The sequence below is a fragment of the Mesoplodon densirostris genome, chromosome 7 (genome assembly GCF_025265405.1).
Source record: "Mesoplodon densirostris isolate mMesDen1 chromosome 7, mMesDen1 primary haplotype, whole genome shotgun sequence".
In the NCBI taxonomy this organism is placed as follows: Eukaryota; Metazoa; Chordata; class Mammalia; order Artiodactyla; family Ziphiidae; genus Mesoplodon; species Mesoplodon densirostris.
The window spans coordinates 23,624,396-23,651,162 of NC_082667.1; the positions used below are offsets into that span (position 1 = coordinate 23,624,396).

General features: G+C 51.4%; 1 protein-coding gene across 1 annotated transcript in view; it reads right to left on the reverse strand.

Moving 5' to 3' along the window:
* Positions 1-1,026: 1,026 nt before the first annotated feature.
* PRR5L (proline rich 5 like) overlaps positions 1,027-26,767 on the reverse strand; it is a 74,469-nt gene continuing 48,728 nt past the window's right edge. Inside the window, exons 5-9 of the mRNA XM_060104046.1 lie at positions 26,203-26,260; positions 20,877-20,968; positions 17,049-17,189; positions 12,736-12,862; positions 1,027-4,131 (exon numbers count right to left, since the gene is read on the reverse strand). Coding sequence (XP_059960029.1) covers positions 3,737-4,131; positions 12,736-12,862; positions 17,049-17,189; positions 20,877-20,968; positions 26,203-26,260 — 813 coding nt within the window. The 3' untranslated portion in view covers positions 1,027-3,736. The remainder of the gene's footprint in view (positions 4,132-12,735; positions 12,863-17,048; positions 17,190-20,876; positions 20,969-26,202; positions 26,261-26,767) is intronic.

A 26,767-nucleotide genomic window follows, 5' to 3' on the forward strand; every position in this document is an offset into this window, starting at 1 on the left:
AGAGAGCAGGCACGCAGGTTATCCATCCATCACTGCATCCCCAGCACACACAAATGCCTACAAAGCAGTGGCAGTTCCACAAATATTTGGCCGGAAGATGAGTGGCTGGCTGAGTGAATACAGGTGGTGCACCAATGGCATGACATCTACCAAGGCAGAATGCTCAGTGTTCATAGTTCATACTTCCAGCCTCTGAAGGCACAATAAAAAGTGTGAACGCTCTCCTTGACCTCCTCCAGGATCTTCAATCGGTTCAGGTCACACCTCTCTGAAGCCTCTTACAAAGGCTTCAGAGGTCTCAAGCTAACACTGCTGCAGCCCTCCCAGGAAAATACTGGGATGGCCAAAAAGTTCGTTCGGGTTTTCCATAGGCTCGTATGGCAAAACCTGAATGAACTTTTTGGCCAACCCAATATATGTAGAGAGCAAAATATTATACATTGTCTCTGCAGGATATATGTATATGTATAACTGATTCACTCTGCTGTACCCCTGAAACTTAACACAACATTGTAAATCAACTATACTCCAATAAAAATTTGAAAAATAAATAAATTGCCTCTGCTCAACAGAACCGAAGGGGCATATATGAGGAGATGGTTTACAAGTAAATACAGTAAGTGCTCCCTCAGGTCAAACACTCAGGAAAGAGACCAAGCTGGCTTCAGAAGAGGCCTTGCCTTCTCAGACTTTGTTCGGTGTTTTCCAAGCTCCTCTGCAGACAGGCTGTTCCTCCAGGAAATGACTTGCCAATCCAGACAAGGATGGCAAGGCAAGCCAAGCCCAGGGGAGACTGGCTGAGGTCAGGCTGCTGCCTAACCCTGGGGTGGGGGCAACAGGAAACGGAACATGGCGCCAGGGAAGGCAGGCTCCTCACACGGAGTGTGAGGACAGGAGGCAGAAAAGATCAAACGGACGCTCTGCGCTTGCAAATTCAATCAAGACACGCAGCCTGGGAACAGGGCAGCATGTACAAAATGATGTTTATTGAATCCATTTTGGAAACGGACAGCATGAAAGGTTTTTGGTTTCGAGCCCACTCGGAGTTTAAGAGTCATGATCATTTCCTGTCATTAAACCTCAGCCACCGGAAGATCCTAGCTTAAATAACGAAAACGAATCTTCATCTTGTGAAGGGGAGAAAAAATGGTTTAAAACACTATGGTTGGACTTCCCTGGTGACGCAGTGGTTAAGAATCCGCCTGCCAATGCAGGGGACACGGGTTCAATCCCTGGTCCGGGAAGATCCCACGTGCTGTGCAGCAACTAAGCCCGTGCGCCACAGCTACTGAGCCCGCATGCCACAACTATTGAGACCGGCGCACCTAGAGCCCGTGCTCCACAACAAGAGAAGCCACCACAATGAGAAGCCCGCACACCACAATGAAGAGTAGCCCCCGCTCGCCACAACTAGAGAAAGCCCGCGCAGCAACAAAGACCCAATGCAGCCAAAAATAATAATAAAACTTAAAAAAAAAACCATAAAACAACACTATGGTTGTCGCTCTTGCAATAGCTCTGATGGCTAGAATGCTCATAGACATCAGCACAATTTTTATATGTACAGTGTGAAATACTGTACAAATATCAGGTGTGTACATCAAAGGTAAAGTTGTAAACTGGCTAACATTCATTAGCAATTAAGTACACTGGGTCTGTACTGACACTCCCATTCTCAACCTAAGAGCTCACATATTTAACTGATGACTGATGTCCCCATCAGGGGCATTTAGTGTGTGGAAAAAGCATTTAAAGACATATATATCATTCAGGTTGTAAACTAAAAAAGCAAACCCAAGCATGATTAATTACTTTGCCTGGATCAATAAATACTAGTCCCAAGTGCTAAGTGTACCAATGAGGACAGAAGCCATCAGTTAAATAAATCATCATGTTGTTACCTACTGATACCTGTTAGTGAATTTGTGGACTTTATCCAACGCATACACATATTTTTTGTTTGAAATTCTCAGCAGATCTCCTTTGGACATTTCTATCAATCTCTTAAAAGGATGAAAACAAAACAACTTTTTAAACAAACTGTCCAAATCAAAAGCCATCAAAAGCATGACTCTAGTCATATTTCAAATCTTCACCCAGAGGAGAAATGCTGTCAAGGCTTAGATGAGCTTAGAAGGTTTCCTCTGTTGGCAGCTTAAACTGTCCTCATTCTCTCCCGGCCACCTCCTGCCATATTGGAAGCCAAACTGGCTCATGTCTCTGACATTTCATAAACAAAGTTTCCAAAGATTAACAGGATACCTAGAAGGTGTCAGAAGGGCCCAGGGGCCTTCTCTTTTTTCTGGAGCTGTTATCAGCGGGGCCAACAGGCAAATACAAAAAGAACAGGGAGGCCAAAGGAGATAAAAAGCCCAGAACTGGATGGAGGGAGGAGTGCTGAGAATATATATAGCACAGTACCAAAGCCTGCTGCCCCAAAAAACATTTCAAGGCCCCACAGGTTATACATTCCAGGCACTTCTTTAATCACAGGGAATGGACATCTCTCCAAAAGGTCCTGCCCACATCTTTCCCAGCTCCCTGCACTGTAGAGCGCTGAGACATCCCATTTACTAGAACTCTCCGCTCATGAGGCAAGCTGAGTCTCTCTATCTCAACGCAGCTTTTCCTATAAACCACAACACTCACAAACACAGGCCACACTGGATTCAAGTCCAGCTGCTTCCAGAGCTCTGCGGCCTCTGAGCCCTGCCCACCACGGATCACTTTCACCCTGGACCACTTCCAGTCTCCTTTCCTAGGGGGTTTGCTATTTTTCAGTTTGAAGACACACCCCATTGGAAATGAGTGGTGCAAGATCCTACGTGCAAATACTTGCAAGCAATTTATTTTTGAAATGATGCACATTTAAACAATTCAAGTCAAATCCAGGAACAGACTGGTTGGTTGGTATCAGCATGCCCCTTCCCCACAATAGGAAAAGGGTCAGTTTCTGAAATGAGAAAGGGAGGAAGGCACCAGCTACTCCACCAGGAAGGTTAGTTCCTTGAATCGGGAAGGAAGCCTGAGGGGGGAATGCTGAGGCTTAATCAAAGATGGGGTTCCTCCAGCACTGTGGCCCTCCTGGGCCAAAAGCCAAAGGCCGCACATAGGGTCTGGATATAGGTGAGGATGGACCCTCACCCACCAGTGGGGCCACTCTTTCCCAGTAATTCTGAAACTTAAATGAAAGCTGCATTCCCAGAGTCAGGCTTGGGAGGGGCTGCAGTCTACCTTTACTCCACACAAGATGGAGAGAAGAGGTACCTCTCTATTGCTTCTTTTCACCCATCGGCCTCTGCATCACAAGGACCCTCAAGGGGAACTCCACATGCCAACACATCCTTGCTGGCTGTGTGTGTGGGTCAGACGACTTCCTGCTATAGGAACACCAGGGGCACTGCAATATAGGGCTGGGAGGATCAGATAGTCCAATATCTGAGGGGAAAAGCCCAGAGAGGAGGATTTGAATTGAGTCAGGCAGGCAAGGCTGAAATTCAGAAGGTGAACATTAGGCAGTTGAATCTGTGTGGCCGCCAAGAGGTAAGTGGTCACAGTCACGAAAATGGAGAGGCTCACGACAGGGATTTTCCCTAGGGCGCTCAGACTAGCCTGTACCTGGAAAGGCATAAGGCAACATTGCCCAAAGGAAGAGCTCCCCTCGGCGGTCCTCGGGGATGAAGCCGCCCTCATCCTGGTGGCCAGGCAGGAGCTGGGAGGTCCCCGAGGTGGGCATTCAGCTGAGGGATGCACAGTTCAGCTCTGAGTCCTCCTGGCTGCCCGCTGCCACCTGCTCCGGCTCATCGGGGCCATCAGTGATGTTGGGCTCACTGGAGCATTGCCGGTGGGGTGGCGGGAAGCTGGGTGGCAGAAGCAGGCACTTGTCCTCGCCGCCAGGCTCCTCCCCTAAGCCCGAGTGCATCCTGGTGGCCATGGCCAGCAGCTGGATGTCCGAGTGGGCATTGGCCACCGTGTGTCGCCGGACACTGCCACACTTCTCTAGGTAGGCCTCCCCCTCTTGCTCTGTCAGGGGGGTCAGGGCCATCTCGTTCAGGGGCCGGCTGACGGTGGTCATCGGGGAGGCGTAGTTCAAGAGCATGACCTTGGGCCGGGCCCTGGAGTGGCGCCTGGCTGCAAGAGAAAGACCAGCGAAGGTTGTGATTGCAGAGGGGATAGTGGGAGTCAAAAACTCCTAATGAATTTGGGGGATGAGGGAGGTGGTGGCTCCACCTTCAGAGAGAGCTTTAGATGAAGCCCTGAAACGTAGGGGAGGAACTCGGCTATGTCTAAAGGCTTCTGTTGTAACTTTACTTGTTTATGCCTGACACTGCCCCCCACAGTAGGGGTCACCATAGGACTTTCCATGATTGATTAGGTCGAAGGGAGTCTCCCCCGCTTTCCCCGCTGCTGCCTGAGCTTATTTGGATTTGCCCTCAATTCCCTTTCAACCAGTCTCCTCAGAAGACCCGGCCACTGGCTGGACCAGCTGCCAAAAGAAGCCCTCGGCTCTATTCAGCATGACGTGCCCTCAGCAGTGTCAACAGAGGAAGTGGAAAAGGCCTCATAAGCTTAAGTCCGGAGGAACAGGTTAGTGGGGGGAGCTCGGCTATCAAAGCGAGGGCAGTGGGATGTCCTCCAGATCATCCTGAAGCAGGACTATCAACGCTCCCAGCAGGTCAGTGGTCTGAGACCCGTGTTCTGTTCAAGTCAATACTCTGGATTCAACCAGCCTTTCACAGCACCAAAGAACGGATGACGCTGCGTGGATGGCCCCATTGAGGAAGACAGAGAGAGGGCTGGACAGGAATTATTATAAAACTGCTGCTTCTTGAATTCTCACCACATTCTAGAAAATATGCTCAACCTCGACATGCTTTTGTCTTTTGAATCCTCCTTAAACTGAACCTAAGTTATGGTCATTTTCTCATCTGTAAAGTGGGAGACAGTATGAATATCAGAGGGGTAGTAACCAGCCGACGCTCACACAGAGAGAATGTAGTGAAGCTGGGATGCAAACAAGGTCTGTCTCACTCCAGACCTCACTCTTGCAAGCTGCCCACACAAAGTACACATAGTGATAGCAGGCTGAGCATCTCGTGGGAAGGACAAGCCAGGTACATGGGGTTCATATCCAGGGAGAAGAATCCAAAGGAGGAGGCATGTGTACCAGCAACACCCAGGTCTGAGGGCCTCTCATCTCCCGCCTTCACAAGGACCAGGCCAGTCCAGAGACCTACAGTGTGGCCGGAGTAGGGACCAGGGTAAGCCTGCATCCCCAAGGTCCCAGGGAAGCCTCCTCTTCAGGCACTGTCCTCTTCTCCCGCTCAGGCACCGCGTCTGCATCACAAACTGGATGAAAGACCCCAGCGAGGCAGAGGAGGTGAGGAGGGAGGGCTGAGGAGTGGTGGGTTCTGGTCAAAGCCTTTCCTCCTTTTCTTTGGCCCTCTTCCTGCCAGTGCACACGTCTCCCAGCCTTCCAACCGCCCACCCCATTGCGTGTGTCACTGCTTTTCCCAGCTCCCTCATCCCTGAGACCCCCAAAGACCCCTAACACACCCCTCCCTCAGCAGGGGATGCCGTGGGGAGAAATGAAGAAGGGTTGACTGCGCTGGTGCTCCCACCACCCCTGACAGGATCACAGAGGGGGAGGGGGGAAACTAGTCTCTAAAGGGAGAGCAGACCGTGCTCGCTGGTCACACACTGGCCTTGGGGACACTCGGCCCATGCTGCTCTAGTTTAGTGTCAGCTCTTCCCATGGGTCTGGAGGCCCTGATACATGCTCTCAGCACGTGCTCCTAGATGGGCATCGCAGTGAGGCTGCCATGTCCATCTGCAAAGCTCTCAGCAGTTCCCAGCACTGGACGATTTTCCATGTCCATATAGGCACATATGTATTTACGTATATGTGCATATGCATATACATACGTGTGTCTATATGTATACACACACACACACACACACACACACACACAGGTATAAACAATGACAAGAGAATGAAATCCTAACCCTTAGGACTAAGTTCACCAAGACTACTGGCTCAGAGCCCCAAGGGAGCTGTTTGGTGCTAATAGGAATAACTGATATTTCTCAAAACCAAATAATAATACATAGAATTTAGAGCTTACTGAGAGTGTTCCCATCTGCCGTCTCACTGTTGAGTCCCAATCTCCCTCTGAAACACTAGGACGGCTCTCATCATCCCCATTGCTCGGATGAGGAAGACTGAGACTTGGCCCAACCCTCTGAGGCTCTAAATGGCAGTGCCCAGATGCTCCCCACTACACAGTACTGCCTCTCAGGGCTCCGCCGCTGCGCTTGAGCCGGCCCACTCTCTGAGGTCAGGTAACAGCAAACACGGCCTCCAGTAGTACCAGACAGAGGCTGCGTCATCAGCCCCTTCTCTGGGGAAGAATGAATAGGAGACAGAATGCCAAGGAGCCGTCAGGACAGAAGAATCGATGCCAGACGTCGGCAGAGGTCCTCTCTGAAGCATGGGTGCTTGTACGTGCCAAGCCGCACATTTCTATAAGGTTCCCACATTTTTACAATAACCATGTATTACTTTTATGATCACAAAAATCGGTAACTATAAAGCAGAAGCACCGGAAGAGTTCAAAGAAGCAGGGACCTCATTAAAGGTCCATCCATTAAAAAATGCCCTTGAAAACAATTCATTTCTCTCCTGCTGCTGTCAAAAGCAAGCACACTCTAGGTTGGCAGTGGCAAAACCCAGGTTGTGGCCCTACAACCAGCCTGGCAGGAGACTGGGCTGGACTGTTCGGTGAGCATTTACTACATGCAGATCCAGGAAGAGGAAAGAGCTAGGACAAAGCCCAGGCCCAGGACATGGGATGAGGTGAGGGCCTGGGGACAGATGTGCATGGTGGACACACACAGAAGCTCTGGGGGAAAGAATTCGTTTGATGATTTCCATAGTAGAACGAGCTAGCAAGGTGTCTCAGACGGGGGCTTGGGCATTGTCCATCTCTCACACCGTTAGTTCAGCACCCCAAAGGCCCTGGAGGTTCAACAGGCAGCAAACTGACAAGACAGGCCACTTGGGCTGCTGCGGAGAGGTGGAGCCAGAGGGAGGGCGGCCAGCCTGGAGGAGGGGGTCCCCATGACACCTGCCCCCTCTTTCAGCAAACACACCTTGAACTTCGTGCAAGATGCTGTGCGCACTGCTGAGAGCAAGAGGAATGTAAATCTGATATGGGGCCTGCACAGGGGCTGGAGCACAGGGGGTGCATGCGTTGGAGAGGGGTAGGGTCTCAGGCGCAATCATTAACTGAGCCTCTACTCTGTACTGTATCAAAAAAGGAGAAGCGTCACTGACATGATCTCCTGCTAACTATCCTGCAGAAAAGGAACCTGAGGTTGAGATGCTAAATCATTTTACAGTCACGATTAGTGATGAAACCGGGATTCAAACCCAAGGCTGACAGCACAGCCCTTGCTCCTGACTTCTGGGAGGCCTGCACACACATCAGTGTCAAATGGCAGGGCAGGGCTACAGACAGGGCACTCTGGGGATTCAGAGGAGGAGTCATGAAGAGGGGTCGTTCTAGATGGGCCTGCTCCTTTGAGAGGGATGGACAGACTGCACCCCAGCTGGCAGTTCATTTATCCCCTCCCTCGGAGGAGAGGTCTATGCCAGGCCTGGGATACAGGTGAGCCACATGCAACGAGCTCCCGGTCTAAGGGGGAGACCAACAAATAATCAGGCCAGGGGCTTCCCTGGTGGCGCAGTGGTTCAGAGTCCGCCTGCCGATGCAGGGGACACGGGTTCGTGCCCCAGTCCGGGAAGATCTCACATGCCGCGGAGCGGCTGGGCCCGTGAGCCATGGCCGCTGAGCCTGCGCGTCCGGAGCCTGTGCTCCACAACGGGAGAGGCCACAGCGGTGAGAGGCCCGCGTACCGCAAAAAATAAATAAATAAATAAATAAAATAGTAATCAGGCCACGACTACACACCATGGCAAGGGCCAGAATGTGGTTTGGGGTCCAGAGAAGGGAAGGGGAGGCACACACAACCCCTCACCTGGGGTGATTCCACAGGCCCCAGGCCATTCTATCTGGGGCCCATAATACAGCAGGTGGCAGCTCTGCCTGGGCCCTGCCCTGAGACAGGGCGTCTTCTTCCTCCTCTGTGCTCGGCCCTCTGCAGCTCAGAGACGTTAAGTAACTTACTCCAGGGCACACAGCTGAAGCCCAGCCCTTGTGGTTTCCAGGGCCCTGCTCCTTCTGCGGCTGGCCTCACCCCTCTCCTTAGGGCTGTTCCCTGACGCTGACTGAGAGGCCTCCAGCTCTTCCTCCTACTTTCTGGGTGGAATGTTTTGGCTCCTAAGACTGGGTGTGGGCACAGCCGAGATCACAGGGGCCGCTGGGCTGTGTGAGTCCCCTGGGCAGACAGTGTGTCCTTACGAAGCTCCCACCGGGTTCCAGAGCCAACCCCAGGACAAGTATACGCCAAGCTGTGTCCCCGGCGAGGTCAGACCCCGCTAGGGCCCCTTGGGAGGCCTTAAAACTGAAGAGTAGGCCTGGAGCTGATAGTGGCCTCCCCACACTGTGGCTGCTTGCTCCCTTTTCCCTCTTTTTCTTATTTGCATCAGGGAAAGCTGGGCCCTGCCACTCAGAGAAGGAAATTTCCATTAAGGGACTGACTAAGCTGTGGATCTCCCCTGGGGCCTAAAAGCTGGTCCCTCCCCTGCAAGGGGGCCCTTGGAGCAGGGAGAGGGGCTGGGCCCTGCCACCTCCTGTACCCACTGCCAGGCCTCCTCCCGCCTGTCACATGGGGTATGGCGAGGGGAGCCTTTGTTCCCCCCTCACTCCCCAGGCGCCCCACTGAGCCCTGGCATTCATCCCTCTGCTCCGGAGCCAGACATGGCAGCTCCTTTCAACCCCCCAGAGAGAAGCAAAGCCTGGAGGAGGCGGTCCTTTCTTGAGGACTCAGTTCCCAGGCCTTTGATCTCCCAGGCTTGCCGGCCGGGCCCCACCGGAGTGGCCCCCATAAGGCAGGCATTGTGATCCCTGCCCACCACGTCCACGGTGGGCGTCTCTCTTCAGGCCCCGGCACCTGAAAGCCCATGAATGCCTACTGGTCACGGGGACGAGTTACAGTATGTTGAGGAAAAGGGCCCTTCCCAAGGGAGGACACAATGGGGACACATGGCTGGGAGGCCAGGCTTCCGTGTGGGAGAAACCGCGCACTACCCAGGCCAGGGCAGCAGCCTGGAAACTTGGGAAACCAGAAAGGGAGAAACACGGGCCTGGCCTCTGACAAATCAGCCTGGTCTTTTTTGTTTTCTTGGGTTTTTTTTAAGATTTCATTATCTTCCTCCTCATCCCCACACTCCGTCTGCCCGAGAAAAGTGACAGCTTTGGCAGGGAGGACACACACACACACACACACACACTCACACACACTCACTCCATCACAGCCTTGGACTCATCTTTTCTCTCTGAAGCGAGCCTTGCACATCTGCAGGGTGAGCCTTAACTCTCAGACCCATCCGCCTGGCCAGTAGGAAGAGGGCCTGCCCTTGAGTCCCCAGATCAACCTGTGTGGGCATGTGGGTGCAGTGGGGAGCCCCCTGGAAAACCACTTCTCTGGCTCTGGTCACCTACCCCATGTGACCCGGGGGACGTTTCTTACCAACGCTGAGTCTGAGGTCACGACAGCAGGCACCCTCACAGCAGTCTGTGAGGATGATTACATGCCAAGCCCTTGCTCAGGGCCTGGAGGGTGACAAGCATTTGATAAGGGGTGGCTTTGGAGATGACGGTCCCAGCTGCCCTTGACCCCTCCCACCGAGTCAGGCCCAGAGCAGCCGTGGCAGAGCCCTCCCGAGGGTCCGGGGATCTCTCATGTCCACTCCATCTCCTCAGTCTTTACCTCAGCCGGTCGTCGTAACAGGCAGCTGCCTCTTCCACAGGCAGGAGAAATGTCACTGCCCCCAACTGACTGAGGGGAAGACTGAGAACCAGAGCCTCCTCTCTTTATCTAGAAAGGGGTGTCCTCGATAAGGAAGGGCACCTTCGTGGCCGTGTTAGCTTTGTGGTATCCAGGGGTTTGGAATGACAGGTCGGCCTCGGATACCTCTTGGGCTAAGGAGTGTGTGGACAGAGAATGTTGGCTGCCGTGTCAGTAAACAAAGGGGTTGTGGCCATCAAGCCGTCAGCCAGAGAAGCTGCCCCCGAGGGGATTCAGGATGGAGAAAAGCAGGATACTGGCCCTAGAGAGTTAAGGTGGGTATCAAAGGAATGATTTCAATGAGCCCAGACTCTTGCATCTTCCCTTAGGCAGAAACGCGCAAAATTCACTGACTTGAGACGTCTGTTTTTCTTTAACAGTATTCTTTCAATGTTCCGACTACCTGGTCTTTGTTGCAAAAACTCCTACATATCCTGCCTCCTCCCTTACCTCATTGGGGACAGTCCCTCAGAGCTCTCTGAGAGGCTGTTGTCTGCACTTAAGTCCTCAGTTTGTCAGTCAAATAAAACATAATTCTCAACTTTCAGGTTGTATATTTTTTTCAGTCGACAACTGAGAGGGAAGGACCAGCTGCTCCGCTGTCCCTCAGTGAAATCAGTCACCTCCTAGGAGTTGACGGGGTGGGTGGGCTGCGGGTGGAGTGTGGGGAAAAGCTGGTAAAGTGCAAACAGCTCGGGCCTTTGGAAGCCTGTCTCCAATAGCCAAGCGACCTTGGCCTTCATTCGCCTCCCCTGTGCATGGGAAGGTGGTATCCAGCCCACCCGCACAGTGCCCAGGATGTGATCTGTGTCCCGGGGCTTCCCCTGCCATCAGCCGCTCTACAACTCTAAGGCCCTCTCAGTTCCTCCAATGCTTCACCCTCCTGCTCCCCGCCCTCCTCCCCCCAACTCCAAAACCCTCCCAAAGATCCTTCCCTTTGCCTGGGACAGTCTTCCTTTCCCGTTTACTCAGCTAACTTATATTCATCCTCCAGGTCCCACTGCAGATACCACTTCCTCCAGGGAGTCCTCCCTGATTTCCCAGTCCAGGTGAAGTCCTCCCGCCGTGGGCCCTGGACTTCCCCACTCAGATCACTCGTACACTGATGAGTCATCGTCTATTGCTTGTGACTTCCTCACCAGACCCTGCATCCCAGAGGGCAGGGATGGGTCAGTTTTGTCACAGATATACCTGCAGCACCTCACAAGGTGCCAGGGACAGGGTCTCAGTACACATTTGTTGAAATAATAATATAATAAAAAAAAATAATCAAAAGAAGGTCATTTCCTTCCCTCTCTGCCCCCTACTGTGACAATGCCCCAGAGAAAAGGATTGTCCTTGGTATAAGAATAAAACCTCAGGCCTTTGGCTTATTTGATGAAAGTATGTTTTAGTCTTATTATAGCCGAAAAGCTGAAGGTATCCCTTCTTAGAGCAAGTCCTCACTGAACAAACTTGCAAATCTATTCTTGTTCCCGGCTCTAGGCCCAGCGGAGGGTGGGGTCCGTGCCATGGCCTGGCTAACCCGCTGGCATCTTGACACCTGCCCGAAAAACTCGGGGGCCAGTTGCCGGGCCAAAGCAGGAAGGTGGCGCCCAGGCCTCCTCACGGGGAGGGCAGGGGACTGTTTTCCTTCAGCGGGGTGGAATGAGGGAGGGAGGGAGAGAAAGGGGGAGTGTGGAGGACCAGGCTCGGGCCAGCGCCCTCGGATCTGTGGTGGCTGTGGTTATGCTGCTGTCTCCAGAGAAGCATAAAGAGGGCCTGAAAACTGTGGCCAGCCCTGCCTTCTTCCGCAGTCCTGAGGCCCAGGAAGGGGCGGGAAGCCTGCTAGAGGCTGCTCCTCCCCACTTCTCTTTGAAGCTCAGCTAGGTCTCTATTCAAGCAAGAAGAGGGGCAAAAGGTTCCAAATTTGGGGAATCCCTTTCCGCCTCTGCACCTGTCTATGGGTGCTGGTCACCCCAGCCCCAGGTACAGACACAGCCCATCCATCTAACAAATATATTTTTTTGAGTGCCTACTGTATGCCAGGCACCATTCTGGATGCTGGAGATAGAACCACGAACCCAATGTTCATGCATTTGGGGGATTTTCCTTTCAGAGGGTCACTGAGCCATACCTTTTATGATATTCTGTAGCTATTTTCCCATCTAGGCCGTGGTCTCACTGAGAGAAGGAACAGACCCAGCTCATCTCTAGATTCGCCAGGGTGACTAGTACAGAGCCTGAATGCTAGCTTTACAGCCGCTGAAAAAGGCCACAACGGGATCTGTCCCCCAGTCCAGGAGCCCCTGTCCTTGATGCGAAGGCCCTGGTGGTAACTATAGAAAGGTAGTGGGCAGCCAGCAGCTATATCTCCAGCCACACACACAATGAGCTGGCTTCACATTCTGAGCTGCTTTCAAAGGGAAATTCATCACTGGTGGTTTTTCCATTCGTGGGGAGATGGGGTGCAGTAAGGCAGTTTCTGGTATGAGATACAGGAAAATTAACATCACGGACACCGAATAAGATCAAAGCCACCCATCAAAGATGCGGATCAGACAAGCACCACCACGGAGGTACGGTAACAGTGCCTTGGGAGGAATTGTCAAGAGGGGAGGTTACCAAGACACAGGCCAGCGGGAAACATGAGCAATGGACATGCAGAGATTTGCACGACCCACATGGGAAGCAAAGGGCTTGGGGTATAATCGGGGCTCCGTAAAACATAGCTGGCATCACTGCCATGGAGGCTCCTGGCAGCTTGAGAGCCGTGCCCCTTACCCAGTGTGTACGTGGGGCCTGAGACGCTGTGGTCCTCGCTGATGCCGAGGAAAGGAGAAACGACCTGCTTCACCAGCTCCTCCAGCTGCAAATAACCCTCACTTGGGCCTGTGGGCTCGTGAACACTCTGGAAATAAACACCCAAGAGAGACAAAGGTCAGTCAAAGTCACGATGGCCAGCTGATTCTGACTGCCCTCCTACTATATTCAAGGCAGGCCGCATCCCTGGGGCTGAAAGGAAGGACAGCCAGGACTGAAGCCTCAGGCACTTGTCGTGGGTGGCGGTGATCAGCACCGTGGCCTCTGCGGTTGGATCCCACCCCGGCCCGTGGGAACTGTCCCCACTCCAGCTCTGGGGCTGAGGTCTGAGTGGTTCCAACCATAGCACTCTCACTCTCGCTGTCACAAAGACTGTTTCACACCTGGCACACAGGCGCTTTATATAAGCACTTCACGTGTATCAGAGCATGGAGGCCTCCCAACAACCCTCATCATCTGCCTTTTACACATGAGGAAAGTAAGACCCAGAAAGCTCATGTAAGTTGCCCAGGGAGACACAGCTGGAAAGTGGCAAAAACCTGGGACTGGAACACAAGCTGTCTGGCTCCAAGCCCATGTTACTGCCCCTTGTGAATCAGCTAGAAAAGAAAGGGGAACAGAATATGGAGAAGTCCAGAACAGTAGAAGAAAGGGAGTGTCATTGTGGAACTAGACACACATTTAGCACCAAGATGGAGGATCCGTTCAAAAGCCCAGCGTGACAGGAGTCCTCAGAGCTAAAAGGAGCCAGAAAGTCACCAAGGTTTTCTAGAAAACCAGCAGACTCCAAGGGAATTCAATTTCTCACTGGAAAGGCCTGGAAGCCAGGTGCTCATGTTGAGGGGCTGCAGGGGAGCAGAGACAAGGCTCTGCGGGGGCTATGCTCAGCCCAAAGGGTTGTCCCATCAAATTCTCAACACGGAAGAGATTTTATATCACCCTCACTTGAAAAGTGAAAACTGTCCACTGCACTGGAGTTTTGGAGGCTGGGCCATGAAGCGGGAAGGGCCAGTCCTACAGGCTGGAGATCGCTGGGTGAGGTGTGAGCCCCCAAGGAAACTGGCTGACGTGGTCCCTCGTCAGCACCATCACCATGCGAAGGAGGTGGCTGGGGGCAGTGGGAGGGAGGTGGAAGCTTAAGGAAACACAGAGGAGGCTGAGGAGGGGCTATGGTGCAGAAGACTTGGGAGTTAGGGCTGGGAAGGGCTTGGAAAAGAAATGAAGAGAAAATGCAAGTGGGGCTGCCTGGCGCTTGAAGCGGGTGATGACGGAGAGACAACTTGGTGGTTTTTCACGCCCCCGGGTTCCAAGACTGCTTAGCAGGAGCTGAAGCATTGGGGAAGGCCAGCAGTGGAAATAAGATGCTTCACACACAAATCTGCCCACATGGAAGGGGATTCTCCAGGCAGTAGAAGGGAGAGGGGAGCCTTATTCAGGCTCCCAGAGACCCACCCCCGGCCTCAAAAGCGGACCAGTTTCAGCCCCAAAACCACCTTGGTTGGGTTTCAGAGCTGAGGAAACTTTTTTTTCTCAATTCTTTAATGCCTTGATATTTCACATCTGCCTTCTCTCCCTAAGCCTCTCCCCCTCTACAAGTCCTAAGCACTAGACAGAGAGGGATGGCAGAATACAGAAAAGAGGAAGGAGGCGGGAAGAAAATGCTTAACTAACAAATGCATTGATTCGGAGCTGGATGGTTTTCTCCCCGGGCTGAGAACTTGACTTGCACACAGCCCTCTAGGAGGGAGCTGCCCTCAGCCCTTGGCCTGGCCGCTGGACGGGCTACGTATCTGCAAGGCCCAGTGCAAGAGGAAAACGTGGGGTTCCTGGTTCAAAAATTGTTAAGAGTTTCCCCATAGCGACAGGAGACAATTAAACCAAGCACGGGGCCCTGCTGAGACTGGGGGCCCTGGGGGCCGGCCCGGCAGGGAGCACACCTGCTTGGCTTGGCAGGTCCCCTAGGAAGGGACCATTCTAGGATGGTCTTAGACCTGTCTGCCCCTGCCAGGGGGAACCAGATCTCCACAGTGGTCAGAATCTCCGGCTCAGCCTCTTCCTGGACAGCCTAAGGACAGGAGCTTGTGGCCCACAGTAGGAGAGTTTGAACCCCTTGTATATTTTGGGGAGGGAGGGGTTTGTTCAGGGACATTTTAGAAAAGCACTGGAAAAGGGAGAGATGGCCTGAGAAGTGGCTCTTTTCTCCATATGAGTTAGGCAGGGAAAAACCAGCCCCAGATCTCATGGCGCTGCGGGACGTAGGGGCCCAGGGAGAGAGCAGAGCAATTCTAACTACTGGGGCCTAAATTTCCTGCAGCGGGAATGGTCCCAGGGTAGTACAACCTGCACATTCAGATGCAGAAGCTGCCGCCCCTGCCACCCAAGGAGCTGGACCTGGACTGGGCAAAAACCTGCCTTTGTCACTGTCACACTCCCGCCTCCGGCTTCCTAGCTCCCAGAGTGTAGAAGAACATGGACCAGGGAACCAGTCCCAGGAGGCCCTCGAGGAAATGATGCCAAATGTCCTGTGTTAAAGAGACCATCTCAGAAGCTCATGGGGCGTCTCCAAGTACCCTGGGAGACTGTGGGAGGGGAGGCGGTGGTAGCCGGGAGAGGCTAGGTGGGAAGGTAGAAAGAGCAAGAGCTGAGGAACGGGTGACAGATCCAGCTCTCTCACACATCAGTACGTGACCCTGAGTTAGTCTGCCAACCTCTCTGAACCCCCATCTCATCTGTGAAATGGGAAAACAGAGACTGTGTCCTTGCCCGACTTCCCAGAATATAAATGGAAATGGAAGTGTGGAAGCCCAACTTGCCTTTCCTAATCTTCCTCTCCGGATCCCAAAGGCCTCCTTTTCTAGACTCCTCCTTCAGGACCCAAGCTCTATTTTATGCTTCACAGACCTGAGCTGCATACGCATGCTTTTCTATCCCCATTCCTTCTCCTTCCTTTTCATAAACATACTTGACCTGGTATTCTAGCCAAGGACACCCCCTCTCGTTCTGTTAGGTAACTCTTCCTCCTCTCTGACCTCAGGAAAGGGGGAGAAGGCCCAGAAGGACGGCCCAGCTAGAGAACCGGAAGAAAACAGCAGCTGGTGGGGAGGGAAAGATCAGGGGCTCCACACCTGACGTTCCACCCCTACCGAGACGGCAGCCAGGGATCCTCACCAGCCTGACCAAGAATGAAACTGTCTTCCCTGAGGATGGGCTCAGAGCTGAGACCGCAGCATCTGAACTTGGTACAGAGGTCGGAGAGGCATAGCGGCCGCCTTTTTGGGGATGTCCTCAGGCCACAAGCCTTAGTTTCTTGGAATTGTGCACCCCTATCCACAGAACTGGGCTCACGGAGGCCATGTTTATTCTATGTGAGCCTATTCAAGGTCATAGCCGATTGCACAAAAGGGAGTCACGTAGCCCGAGCTGGGCCAATCAGTCTTTCCCCTGAGCGTACACAGTTCTAAATCTTACTACCTCGTGCTGCGGGACCTCAGGCAAACACACAAACTTCCTGGGTTTCAGTCTCCTCATCTGTAAGATGGCACTAACAACAGGGTCCAGCTCATAAGGTTTGGATTATTTGATTCAGAAAGCAACACACTTTAAGTCCTTGGCCCATGCCTGGCAGGTAGCCAGGAACCAGCCAGGGTTAGCTCATCTTCCTATCGTTGATTTAGAATTGAGATTAAGAGATGCTAGGCAGCCACCTGGGTCATCTCTTGGTGGAAACATGCAAGCCGTGGGATGCCACGTTTGTCGGTGCAAACCGAAGCACTGAATGCAACTCTGCAGACAGAGAGAGAGAGAGAGAGACCAAGTCCAAGAAGGCCAGAAGAGGCAGCGTCAGAGAAGCCAGGTGGACCAGACACGAGTAGAGACCAGTAAGTGGAGAGAGGCTGGCAGCTTTGTGGCCTGACGTGGTCTCACTTGTGGCTGTAGCCCCTGAGGACCTTTCCTGTGGGTTCCTGGTCTGGCTTGAGCTGGGATGAAGTGGGTTCTGGTCATAACTTACAACACGAGGCTCCCTGACATGACAGGATCGGGGAGAAGGGTGTCCACTCCCTGAAGGACGGGGCAGTGTTCCTCTGGCTTCCCCCGGGATCCCAGCACCCAGCACAGCGCCAGGGACCTTGACGGTGCACAGTGGACACACAGCAAATGGACAAATGAACTGGAACGTGACCGATGACACTAAAGGACGCTAAACTGAGCCAGGGTGCTCTGGCCACAGGGCCCTTTCCCCCTCAACCTGCGGTGATGTCTCCACCCGGCCTCACCTGCAGGATGAGCAACATCTGGACAATGGACGAGGGCAGCTGGGGCTGGGCCAGCAGCAGCAAGTCATCCAGCTTCACCTTCAGCAGGACCAGGTCGCGGAAGCCCAGCAGGGAGATCTGGCGGATGGTCAGCTCCTGGCCCTGGCAGGAGAGAAGCAGCAGCGTTGAGAGGTGAGAGCTGGCAGGATCTGCCACCAACCACATGGGGGCCAGCAAAACAAATGGATGGTCGGGGGAACAAGGTGTCTGCAAGGCCCAGGGGGGCTGTCAAACAGTCAAAGACTTGGCCCCTGTCCTGCAGAACAAAAGCTTCGTTTACGATAAGGTGTGACTAGCTGATTTGAAAAGATCCGTGCACCCCAATGTTCATAGCAGCATTATTTACAATAGCCAAGATGTGAACACAACCTAAATGTCATAGACAGATCGCCGGATAAAGAAGGTGTGGTGTGTGTATATAAATACACACACACACGCACACACACACACACACAAGGGAATACTACTCAGCCATAAAAAGGAATGAAATTTTGCCATTTGTAACAACATGGATGAAACTGGAGGGTATTACGCTTAGTGAAATAAGTCAGACAGATAAAGACAAATGTTGTACCTTATCACTGATATGTGGAATCTAAAAAATAAAACAAACTAATGAATATAACAAAATAGAAACGGACTCATAGATACAGAGAACAAAGCAGTGGTTACCAGTGGGGAGAGGGAAGAGGGCAGGGGTAACACAGGGGTAGGGGATGAAGAGGTACAAACTACTAGGTATAAAATAAATAAGATACAAGGATAGATTGTACAGCATAGGGAATATAGCCAATATTTTATAGTAACTTTAAATGGAGTATAATCTATAAAAACATTGAATCACTATGCTGTACAACATTGTAAACTAATATTGTAAATCAATTATACTTCAGATAAGGTGTGACTCAACCTGCCTAGATGACCCAAAGGTGATACAAGACACGTAGAGTGGGGGCCGTGGTGTGCTAGTGGTCAGAAAGGAGGAAGACGAGGAGAAACGAGAGGGAAGATCGACAGCGCCTCCCTACAGGCTGCTTCCTCAGCTTCACCCATTCAATACCTGCTCACCTATCATGTGCCAGGCAAAGAAGGAAACATAAGACCTGTTAGACTCTTCTGCAGATGCAAGAAACACAGGAAGAAACATCACTGGGAAAGTAGAAGAAAGGAACTTGTTCAACCATGTAGGCTGGGGGCAGAGGATGAAAACAGTAACTAATCCTCATAAGAGCTGTGACCCTTACTAAGCTCTGAGCATGTGCTAGGCTTGATTCTCAATATCCTAGATGTAAACGGCACATTTAATCCTCACGACCACCTCTGAGATAGATACTACTCTAAAACCGGCACCACAGATGAAAAACCCTACACCCAGAGTGGCAGGAATGTACCCAAGATAGAGCTGGATCTCAAACCTAAACTATTTGATTTTAGAGCTCCTAAAGTTTCCCAAAACAGAAAGGGAAAGGAGGGCCCATGTCCTGGACTCTCCTCTGCACACATACATACAGCACCCAACACAAATCACCTTGGTAGAGGTGAGGTATCACTAGGGTATCCCCCCAAAGACGACATAGCTTCCCATCCCTCATGTTGACCAAGGTTTAAGGAAGTTTTGCACTTCCTGCAACTCCTTAGGGTTTTACAGAAACATGGGCAAGAGTGGTTTTGCCATCCCCGCATCTCCCTACCCTCCAGTCCCAAGAGAGACACGCCACCCATGCTTCACAGGCTCCGTTTAACCACCCCTTGATTGCCTTCCCCCACCACCTCCAATGACAGTGGTCCCCCCACTTTTCTCAAGGTCCTACAGTTTCTATTCTTTGCACCACATCCCAGCACTCGGCACTGACTTTCTATCTCGTAGGTATCTGTGCCCTGGCTTCATCGCCAGGACTCCTTTCACTTTACAAGACAGAAAAAGGCAGGCAAAGTTCCACACCCTTGAACACAGTGGGCACGCAAACACACTGTCCAGTGAGGAAGCAGGTCTCACACAGACATTTACACAGCGAGTTGTGAGAAGGACCCAGCTGGACTAACAGACACCTCTGGGGGTGTTACTACCAGTAGTAAGAGTCCTTAGCTCAGGGGTTCTCAAAGTGGGGTGTCTGGACCAGCAGCAGCACTTGGGAAATTGTAGGGGGGAGGGGCAGACAGGGGCAATAGCAACTCTTGACAGATCTTAGGATTTTTCAAGAGAAGCAGGACAGTATCATCCTGCGACTCATGCAACTGGGCTCCTGCCTGGATGTGAGGCTAAGAGGGCCCCTCTTGGCCCTCCAATGACTGTACGGGGCCATGCCCACTCAGATCCCTCCCTCCCCATTCTAAATCCATCCGGGTATCCGCACCTTGGAGTTCCCTGCCCAAATGGTCCTAAGGGGGGACCTAGGTCTACACCCCCTCTCCAGTGGGACTGCCAAATAAAGCGGAGGCTGTCCAGTTAAATTTGAATCGTTTTTTTAGCATAAGTATATCCCAAATACTGCATTATTCATTGTTTATCTGAAATTTAACTCAGCATCCTGTATTTTGATTTGCGAAATCTGGCAACCCTACCTCCCTGGTGTGTCTTCTTAAGACCCACTGTTGGCCGAGGAGTGAGTATTGCAGAGAAGGGAGAAGTCTGTGGACACAGGGAGTGAACCATCCACATAAATGCTTCAAATCCTCTCGCAGGGGTGCAGGGTGGAGCTGAAGATGAGATGAAAAGAGCAGTGCGCTGCAGGCCAGACACTTCTCCTGGAATTGTTAGGGGCAAACCTGAATTGGGAAATGGACTCTGAAGGCATAACCTCCCAATTTTTAAATATTTGACATGTATTGGAAAGAATTCCAACTTCCTTTAAAATACCACTCAGAGCAAACAAAGCACATGGGCCCTTACCTCTGGTACAAGATAATTCCTACCTTTGCTAATGGCCGTATTATTGCAGGGCCCACGCCTGCACTTCAACAAACCTGATTAGATATGATGTCTTAACCGCCGTGGGAGGAGCGCTCATGAACACACAGCAGCCTAAGCGTGTGACAGAGACATATATTTTGGAGAAGAATATTTATTGGTCAGTCTGCCTGAGGGGCTGTCCATTCTGACCCGGCACTGACCAGTCCTGCTATTAGCCCCTTCAGGAAGGTAGAGGGAAACCAATGCATGTGGTAGAATGAGCGGAGCTCACAGAATAAGAAGCCTAAGAGATGTTACTCGGTTTGACTCTAAATTCCTCATTCTGCAGGAGATGAAACAGAGCTCTGCTTAGAAACAGGAAATGAGTTTGCCCAAACCCAGCTACTGATTCCAGGTCCCCAGTTCTTTCTGTGACATCATGGGCCTTCTCGTATTCAGGAATCCCTTACAAAGAGCAAGGAACGTTGTCCATTTCCCACAATTTGGGAGCCACAGAAAACGCACCGGAAAATTGTGCTTCAAAGAAGGGGGTGGAGAAAAGAAAGAAAAGGAAAGAAAAAGTCTCCTTCCCCCATCTTCCCTACTTCTGAAAAGTAAGAAGAAACAAACCACTCCAAGAATATACAGACATACTCAAAACCAAGAGGGAAGAGAGCGCCTACAAATTGCTAGGTATGCAGGCACTGTTCGTTGCTTGAGGTTAGATGCTGAATATAGAACAGAGTGGCCTTCCAAAGATGTCCGAGGTCCTGAGCCAGCTCAGGCAGCGCCCAATCCCCTGGTTTTGCCCCTTTCGCTGGCAGGCCCCAGGGGGCAAAGGCCAAGGAATAAGACAGACTGCCCAGACCGGCAGGAAGATGTTCCCCAATAAGACTGACCTGAACTGGATAGAATATTGCCTGCAGGGTGGGGAGAGTCTCAGTGAAGAAGTGGTCCCAGACTTCAGCCAGAACCTCAATGCGATTTTCACCTACATGAGGGCGAGAAGATGGGAGGGGAGAAAGAAAGAAAAGAACTTGGTCATTACTTGCAGGAGAGGCCAGAAGACAGTTCCACGTCAAATGGAGCATGGGATGGTCGTGAGAGGAAGATCATTACCTACTTTTGATACAGAAGTGTTACTACAGTAAACATGGGATTGGATGGGAAAACTCGACCGAAAACATGCAAATATGCCTTCTCTCCCTTAATCCAGAAAAGGTAGCTGAATTTTGAAAAGCACGCCATAACTGCTATTGTCACGAGAATGGTTACAACATTATCAGCCCTGTGCTAGATTATTTATCCATAAGCTCTCTCATGAGTAGATGCTAATACCCCATTTTACAGCTCAGACAGGCCAGGTATCTGGGCTCAAGGTCACACAGGTAGAAGGCCAAGCTGGGATTCCAGAACCCGTGCTCTTGCCCATATAATCCAGAAAGATCATGTGCACAGTTATAAATTATTTTGGTTTTCATAATCACTAAGACACTGGCTTTTCAGTCTAGATTTGAGCTGTCACTTGAGAGAGACAGAAAGAGGGCTTAGAAACTATCACCTCCACCCACTGTAACCGGCAGGGCATCATTCTCTGAACAATCACCTGTAAAACACAGGACCCACCTCCTGACACTACGCCTACCCTCACCCCCGGGATCAGGAAGCCCGAGCCCTGGCCAAGCGCCACCCCCAGGCTAGATGGACATAGGGCACCCAACGCCACCAGAAGGCTGTTAGAGGGACTTTGCACCTGCAGGAAAGGCAGGCCCTGGCACAGCAGAGCCTGCACGGTGGCTGCTGTTTAATGACCTAGATAACAGAGCTGACTGGGCACTATCTCTGCTCAGCTGAGGCAGGGAAACTGGGTCAGCCAAGATTAGACCCTGAGAGATGTGTCTGGCAATGCACGGCCAGTTCCACTGAATTGATCTTGAAAGATTCATTTAGTGTTGTCCATCTCTTAATTTAATGGACAACAAAAGCAGTGGCTGGGAGAGAAAACAGAACGAGGGCATGACTAGTAGCTAGCAGGGCCAAAGCTGTGCAGATTTTGAAAGGTCAGAGTGAAATACACTGGAGAGAAATGCAAACCCACAGCACCCTCTACTTTCCCTCACCGTGTGCTAATTACACGTTGCTGGAATCGCTCATTTACTTCTTTTTCTGTCTCCTGCACTAGAATGGGAGTGAGGGCCCCGGCCCTGTCGGTCCTGCTCACCATTCTATTTCTAGCACTTAGCCAGACACATCAGTAAGTCAATGTTTGGAAATCTTTAAATGAATGAATGGCAAGTATTGAGTGCATAGGTTTTTGCAGACACTAGGGCTGGTGAGTAGAAGGAGGTTACCTTTTAACCCATGGGACAGGACAGAGCAGGACTTAATAGCTAGCTCCAGCACTTTCCTTTGCTCTTAGATAAAGAAACCACAGCATAGGCAACCTGGCTGGGGAGAGTCTGCTTCCTTCTTCTGTGTCTTCATCCTCTTCTGTATTCCCCTTGTGTGCGACTTTTATTTCAGCCCCTCATGCTCACCATGCCCCCCCACTCCATGCCACAGGGCCTTTGCACGTGCTAGTTCCTTTGGCTAGACTGTTCTCACTCTCCTCTCTTTGCCTAACGTACATCTGTTTATCTTAATATTTTCAACTCCAGCGTTACTTCCACAAGAAAGTCTCCCCCACTGGCCAAATCCCCCTGTTATGGATTGTATTCTTAGTACTTGTCCCAGTTGGGGTTTTATATCTGATGGTGATTTGATTAATACCTGTCTCCACTACCAGGTAGTGAGGGCCTCGAGGACCTGTAATCCTATGAAGTTCTGTTCACCACTGTGTCCCCAGCACCTAGCAAAGTACCTGGTAAACAGTAGATAATCAGGGACTTCCCTGGTGGCGCAGTGGTTAAGAATCCGCCTGCCAATGCAGGGTATACGGGTTCGAGCCCTGGTCCGGGAAGATCTCACATGCCATGGAGCAACTAAGCCCGTGCGCCACAACTACTGAGCCTGCGCTCTTGAGCCAGCGAGCCACAACTACTGAGCCCGTGTGCCACAACTACTGAAGCCTGTGCTCCTAGAGCCCATGCTCTGCAACAAGAGAAGCCACCACAATGAGAAGCCCACGCACCGCAGCAAAGAGTAGCCCCCGCTCACCACAACTAGAGAAAGCACGTGCACAGCAACGAAGACCCAACGCAGCCAAAAAAAAGTAGATAATCAATAAATGTTTGAATGAATGCATCAATCACCATTCTCTTTTCAAAGGTAGGCTAGTTCACTGCAGAGAAGAGGTCAGGAAGTCAAAAGGATGGTCTGAAATGTTAGGGCATCCTGGTGCCTAAAACCAAGGTGAATCCCAACACCTGAAGAGTATATCTCAAAGGAGAAAAGGCTATGCCAGCTCCTTTATTGATGGCCCTTATCCTAAGTCTTCCATCACAAAGACAAGCAGAGGCCCTCCCGACTGGAGGGAAGTGACAGAGAAGCCTGCTGTTCAGTGCTGGTGCCGACTTACTCCCCTTCACCTCCAAGATGGAATACTCATCAGCAACGAAGTCATCCTTCAGCCGGGCAGCAGGAAGGCGCCTCTCCTGGGAACCTGGGTCTAACTGCCTGCTGCAAATTTCAGAGAGGAGTGGAGGTTTGGGGAAGTGTTCAGAGAAGAACATCAGAGAGACACAGGCTAACAAAACAGAGCAGCCCCGGGAAGAAAGAGTTAAAGGAAGGAGGTGACTCCATCTCCAAGAACAGCCCACAAGTCAAGGCCTTAGCCCCCTGCAAAGATGAAAGGGGTTTGGATGGGAGGTTCTAGATGACTGTCCTATAAAAACTGTCCTCTAGTTGCCATAGAAGTTTAGATCACCAGAGGTATATAGAATAGGTATGAGAAACTTCTTTAAAGCCAAGGTCACTAAAGCTCTAGAAAAGATTACGGAAAGTAACAAGGCATATTCTGTCCACGAAAGGGCACCACATAACGAGGGGCTACCTCTGTTCCTTCTGCAGCCGTCAGGTGGAGTGGCTGTGTACAAGCCAGGTCAACAAAGCAAAGGTTGTTCAGTGATAGGATGGATCCAAAACTCTATTTTATAGCAAAAGAATCCTTTTATCCAAATAAAATCTTTCTTGGAGTTATAACACACAAAATGAAAAAGTAGAGACGTTCTGGTTAAAGATGTGAAAGGCCCTTACAGGGTCCCACCTGGCCCTTCACTGTGCAGAAAGAACCTTGCCACCCAGACCCCAGGACAAGAAGGGACCCAGCAAGAATATCCCGGCCCACTGCTCTCTAGTTGTGCTTTGGGGCAGAAACACCAAACCTTGGATGCCCTTTGTTTATCCCATCTAGCTCTGTGCCTGAGTTTTCACTCTGAACGTAGCTATGTTAAGTGTCCCTTGGACGACAGACAGTCAACTTTCCCTTTTAAGGGTCCTTGACACTCTGGTTTTGCTCAGCATCTCTTTCATAATGCTGGCCTTCTGCATTTCCAGGAGCACGGAATACCTCCAAATGACTTACTACCGGGCAGGCAGCCACCTTTCACACTGGTGTACTAGCCTAACTCCAACATGCAAAAGGGCCACGAAGCTCTTGTCAAAGCCAGTCACTCAAAAATAAGGCCTCGGGTTACTGGGTATCTCTAAGGTTGAAAAATCTCAACGTAGTTGCATTTGAGGGAAACAAGGCTGCAGGTTCAGTCAATTCTTGAATAGACGGAGGTTAATTTCAAACCTCTCATTTTCCAAAGGTTTGGGGAGCACTCACTGTGTGCTGGGCACTGGGACCTTCCAGTGGCAATTTCTCATTTTTCTTCCTATTTTGTCTTTCTAGGAGACACTTCACTGGACACAAGTGTCTCTCCCAGGGAAGGGGAAGAAAAAAGGAATGACCTACTGCCTGATAAGGCTGAATCTAGAAGTAAACTTGACCTACAGATGGAGGTCTCTAGGCTGGAATAGGAAAAAAAAAAAAAAAAAGAAGGAACCAGTTTGCTTACCTACCATGTGCCAGGTATGGAGCTACGCCAGTTATACTTCTTATACTCCCTACGATCCCTAGTCCCATTTTATCATTTTAAAAATTATTTTAAAAAACCAAGGCTCGGGGTTCCCTGGTGGCGCAGTAGTTGAGAGTCTGCCTGCCGATGCAGGGGACGCGGGTTCTTGCCCCGGTCCGGGAAGATCCCACATGCCACGGAGCGGCTGAGCCCGTGAGCCATGGCCGCTGAGCCTGCGCGTCCGGAGCCTGTGCTCCGCAATGGGAGAGGCCACAACAGTGAGAGGCCCCCGAACCGCAAAAATAAAACAAAAACAAAAACAAAAAAACCAAGGCTCAAAGAAACGAGAAACTTGCCAAAAGTCACCCAAGAAGTAGGTGGTAAGCTGCATCAGGATCCACATTGGTGGGAGCTGAGATTAGCCGTTAGTGGAGCCATGGGGTCGGCCGACTCTTGCCTTTGGCCACCTCCCAGATCCATTCAGTGCCTTTCTATCCTGTCAGCTTGACTCTAACATCTTTTAAGGCTGGGAAATTTTTCTTTGTTTTTTATTTTTTTATTTTTTATTTTTGTGGTACGCGGGCCTCTCACTGTTGTGGCCTCTCCCATTGCGGAGCACAGGCTCCAGACGCACAGGCTCAGTAGCCATGGCTCACGGGCTCAGCCGCTCCGCGGCATGTGGGATCTTCCCAGACTGGGGCACGAACCCGTGTCCCCTGAATCGGCAGGCAGACTCTCAACCACTGTGCCACCAGGGAAGCCCTTTTCTTTGTTTATTAAATCACCCCACATTGAGTAGGTGCTTGCTTAGCCTCCTGTCCCTCAAGTGGGCTGGCCTCCTGACATGCACCACCTCAAGAAACAGTATTACACAAAGGCCAATAGGAAATAGCCTGGATCAAACCAGAGGGAACAGCATGGCAGGATCTGCAGTATAAGTTGTCCCTTCAAAGGAGACCACCAGCATGCATCCCATGAAAACCCCCCTTAACGGGGGTCTCCAAAGAGGTCACCCTAATTCCCCCTCAGTTCCCAAAACACAGTCTGACTTGCATTGCTGGGAGTGGCGAACTCAGGTGGAAATGCTGCCCCCTAGCTGGAGAAGGGGCGGCCGGGGTGAGGCACGCGCTTGCACCCTGCCTCTCTTGGCCACAAGCATTCCAGCCATCCAAGCATCAGAGGCTGAGTCAGAGGCCAGCCGGGACGGGGGCTGCCTTGTACTTGCCTTCACACAGCTTAATCTTCTCCTCCACAAACAGCAGTCCTTTTGCTAGAAGCTGGTTCTGCCGAAAGAGAACAAAGGACACAAGAGTTGGGCTACTTCACCAAGTAACAAACCCAGATCCACTCCCAGTGGGCAAGGGCACAGGGTTCCAGGCACTCGGGTGCTGCTCATGCCTCCAGGCTGAAGAAGGCTTCTATCCTCTAGGAAGGCCGAGGCTTCTGGAGGCATCAGTGAGACAGCCCGAAGCAAAGGAAGGAGATGAGAGCCAAACCCAAGTGCCATCCCCGTCCCTCCGACCAGGGAGTGGGCTGCCCCAAGCGTGGCTGAATTCTCTGGAAGGACTAGGGTGGATACCCAATGTCCTTCAAGCCCTTCGTGTAAAACCAGAAAAGGGAGCGTGGAGGCAATGGGAAATTATGCAGAAATCATGGATGTTTTTTATAAAAATGATTTTTTATAAAAACGATAAATCTCTCACGCTAGCATGAAAGAGACTGCCCGCAAGATTTTAAGCAGCAGTGAGTGGGTGTCCGTCCATGAGCGTGTGCGTGGGAAAGTTGGGGAA